Consider the following 3,951-nt stretch of genomic DNA (forward strand, 5'->3'; position numbering starts at 1 on the left):
GTATTCCAACTGATGTTAAACATGTTGCTCATATTGGTTGGGATTTATATATATTGTACTTGGTATACAGTTCACTGGAGAATTGCATTTATGATTTCCATTGTTTAACAGCCTGAGCATCAACAATTCATAGTTGATGCTGGAGCGCTTCCTCATCTGGTTGCTCTGCTTAAGAGGCGCAGGGATGACCAGAATGTTCGAACAGTCAATGGTGCCATAAGGAAATCAGCGGATGCAATCACCAACCTTGCTCATAAAAATAGCAGCATCAAGACCTGTCTGAATGAGTATCATCAGGATCAGGTTCGTTATTTTCCCTCTTAACTTCATTTTCAGACACACCAACCAGAATTTCTTCAGTTTCACTGTGATCGAGTTCAGAAGTAATAATGTTTTATGTCAAATCTCTGCATGGTTCAGAGTCCATGCCTTCACCGTTTATGCTATCGTCCGGGTCAAGCTCATAGTTGTTGGTCAACACCTCATAGTCATCAGGGTCAGGCTCATAGTTGTTGGTCAACTACTTTAATCATCTTTCTTATACTTTGTGTTCCCATTCATTTTCTATGGTCATCTAACTTAAACTTTTAAATTGCTTTTAATTCCATTCATGGTTAGTGTTATTGTCTCAATCAATGTTTTTCTCAAGCTTCTCCTACTTTAATATTTGTTTTTTATGTTTCATATTCACATTTAAGATCCTTTAATTAGGTTGTTTCAACCTATTCATGTTCCCTCTAATAACTACAATTCTCATATGAATTTGTAACATTCACATCATTAATTCAAACTTTTAAATGACATTTAAATAACTAATGAATTTGTGTTAATGATGAATTAATTGTTGCTTATATACTATATATATGCACATGCTTATATTATTTTTTATTACTTTGTTAATTACTCATACAACTTTCTATACCATAAGATCTTTTTCTCTTTATAAGTTTCTATTACAAATCTTTCTACATATGGAGTTTGTTGGATTACAGAACTTGGTTTTAGATAATGAAAGTTGGGTTGTAAAAATTAGAATATGTAGGTTGTGGGAATCTTTGAATACAAAGAGAAATGAGGAACTAATTAGTTTGGACATGGTTGTGATTGATGAAAATGTGTGTCATTTATTTTTATTGTTAATACCATGTAATAGCAAACTATGTTTTGGTTAATTTGTTTGTTTTCATTTGTTTTGTTTCGTAGGGCTCTCTCATGACAACAATGGTAAGGAAGAACTTGGTCAACAAGTTCAACCATTTGTTGAAAGAAGGAAATGTGTATATTTTGAAGAATTTCAAGGTGGTTGAGAATTCTGGCGCCTTCAAGRTCATTGACTCAAAATTGAAGATTATGTTTACACTATTAACCAAGGTGGAAAAAGTTGATACCTATGTTCCTTCTATCCCTATGCATGGGTTCCAACWTGCAAGTGAGAAAACAGTTAATGACCGTCTCAACGATGACAACATACTCACAGGTATGTCTAAAAGAAGTTCTTACCTTTTTTGACYTCACTTGATTGATTTATGTTCTTTTGGTTTTTTTAGATATTATTGGTTGTTTAACTGCTGTTGGAGATGTTGAGACTGTGAGGGGTGGGTTTCGAAAAAGAGACTTGGAGATTATATCGGAATTGTAAGTGATCTTCCAGGTTATATTGTTGTTTCTCCTTTTAGCAAATACTTTGATACTATGGTTAACTGTTTCCAATTGCTCTTACTATTTATCTTAGCAATGTCACATGCAAAGTTACTTTATGGGGAGCTCTTGGTGAAACTTTTGATGATTCCCAATTCCAGCAAAAGTCGGGTGCCACTTTTATTATCATAATTACTTCTACCCGAGTCAAAAAATTTCAAGGTAATTTCTTTCATAATCTTTTATATCATAATATAAAGCTTATATCTTTTTAACTAACTTTCACATAATATACATTTTATTGTTAGGCGTCCTAAACTTTGCAACTTCAAGTGCAAGCAAAGTGTATGTTAATCTCAACACCGACTATGTGCTGGCCTTGGCTGACAGATTTGCTAATGTTTGTCCTCGACTACACTTGGGGGTGTCTTCTGGTAAGGTTAAGAGAACGGTGGAAGAGGAGATGTTTGAGAATCGGATGAACATTCAACAACTGTTGTAGGCAGAGTGGAGCAACAAACCAAAAGTAATGATAAGAGACAATTATTCCATTATTTTATGTATTCTGATCAAACAATTTTTTATTCTACACTAACATCCTCTTATTTGACGTACATAGGGTTACATCATAACCATCTTGGGAGTTATTGAACATATTGAGACACAATATGGATGGTTCTATTTAGGTTGTCAAGGATGTTGTAGAAAAGTCAATCCTATTGACGGTGTCTACAAATGTGCTTCTTGCAATGTTGCGTACAAGAATGCTTTGACATTGTAAGTGCTCCAAACTTTTAACTCTTGCTAACCATTTTCATAATTTACATCTTCAATCATTCTGCCATATGTGATCAGGTTCAAGTTACATTTGTCTGTTCGGGATGACACCGATGTTGTCAATTGTGTTGTCCTTCACAAACTTGCTGAGAGGATGGTAGACTCTTCTTCTTTGAAGCTGTTAAACAAATCTGATCCGGACAAGGACACCTTACCAGCGAAATTACTTCCATTTGTGGGCAAAAATTTGTGTTCTGTCTGCAATTGTCTGATTATAATATCAAACATGGCAGCGATATCTTTATCGTGTCTAAGGTTTTTAATCCAGATTATGTTCTAGAAAAAGAACACAAGCCTGTTGACTCAACCACGGTTAGTTTTTTTTTTTTTTTTTAATGTAAAACCTATATTTCTAGCTCTTTGTTGTATCATTTATCTATCTTTCAAGAATTTTAAATGGTTTCCCTTATTTTTGAGTTATTTTGTTTGTTTGTTTGTTTTTTATGTGGTTTTCAAATGACATAGGAGACGGCTTTGAGTGACATGAAGAATCTGGATGATATTGATGGGAACCCACCGTGTAACAATGCTACTCCAACCGTTACACGTAAAAGAAAGTTTATCGTCAACGATGATGATGAGTCCAACGATTGATTAGTGTTTAATTTAGTGACAATTTCTCATAATTGATAGTTTTATTTATTATAGTTTGAATAACTTGGATGATTAATTTTTTAGCATTATATTAGATTATATTATGGTCAAGGATATGTCAATTTAATATTTCGTTCGAAGTTCTTAATATTTCAATAGAATACTTTTTTTATTAGTGATTATATGATGCTTTAATATTCAATAAAAAAAAACAAGGATTGAAAATCTTATTAAAGAAGCTCTTGACTAATGCGTGGGTAGGAGGTGAAGACGACACGTTTGTTATGTAATTGGGTGGGACCATGACATTTTCTGATGGCCACCGATCATTGTCCGCTACAAAATGGAAACCTCCAACCCGTTCACTAAATAAGGCTGCATCCACTTTCTTCCTTTTTTGTTTACTGTTGTAATAGTAATCTTCATTTATTATTCCATGAATAAATTTACTCCATAAAATATCTAATTTTTCTAAATACCACCGATATATTAATAAAAAAAATAAAAATCATAGAGACAGATAGAACGTCCAGACGCAGAAACAATCTAAAATCACAACCACCGTATATTGCAGATAAACCCAGGCATTGAACCAAAGAACAACATAATAACATCATATTAATTATATTCATATAAAATCAAACAGTTTTTTTTATTTTTATTTTAATTAATTATTACTTAATACTTTTAACCAAACACCACCTCAATATAAGTTTTACATTAGATTGATAAATATAATGTTTTTTCTTGAAATTCAAAGTATGTTGTTTATAATAAAACAATGCTCTAATAAAATAATAAAGCTTTATCTCATTAATGTCTTCATTCTATTTTATTTTTTATTTTTAAATATTTGAAAATTTTATTTAATTAACAATCAAT

The 3,951-nt window shown here is 32.1% G+C and overlaps 1 protein-coding gene and 1 long non-coding RNA gene across 2 annotated transcripts; both read left to right on the forward strand.

The window, feature by feature from the left end:
- Positions 1-1,122: 1,122 nt before the first annotated feature.
- Positions 1,123-2,140, forward strand: LOC112504938 (replication factor A protein 1-like). Its single transcript, XM_025108893.1, has 4 exons — positions 1,123-1,477; positions 1,548-1,635; positions 1,733-1,860; positions 1,947-2,140. Exons 1-4 carry the CDS (start codon positions 1,213-1,215, stop codon positions 2,138-2,140), a joined length of 675 nt encoding a protein of 224 aa, XP_024964661.1. The 5' UTR covers positions 1,123-1,212.
- Positions 2,141-2,149: 9 nt separating this feature from the next.
- On the forward strand, positions 2,150-3,192 carry LOC112504940. The gene is made up of 3 exons (XR_003068300.1): positions 2,150-2,415; positions 2,494-2,787; positions 2,941-3,192. It is a non-coding gene; the product is annotated as an uncharacterized LOC112504940 (long non-coding RNA).
- Positions 3,193-3,951: the final 759 nt, after the last annotated feature.

The sequence above is a fragment of the Cynara cardunculus genome, unplaced genomic scaffold, assembly GCF_001531365.2.
Source record: "Cynara cardunculus var. scolymus isolate 2C unplaced genomic scaffold, CcrdV1 Un_Scaffold_7448, whole genome shotgun sequence".
In the NCBI taxonomy this organism is placed as follows: Eukaryota; Viridiplantae; Streptophyta; class Magnoliopsida; order Asterales; family Asteraceae; genus Cynara; species Cynara cardunculus.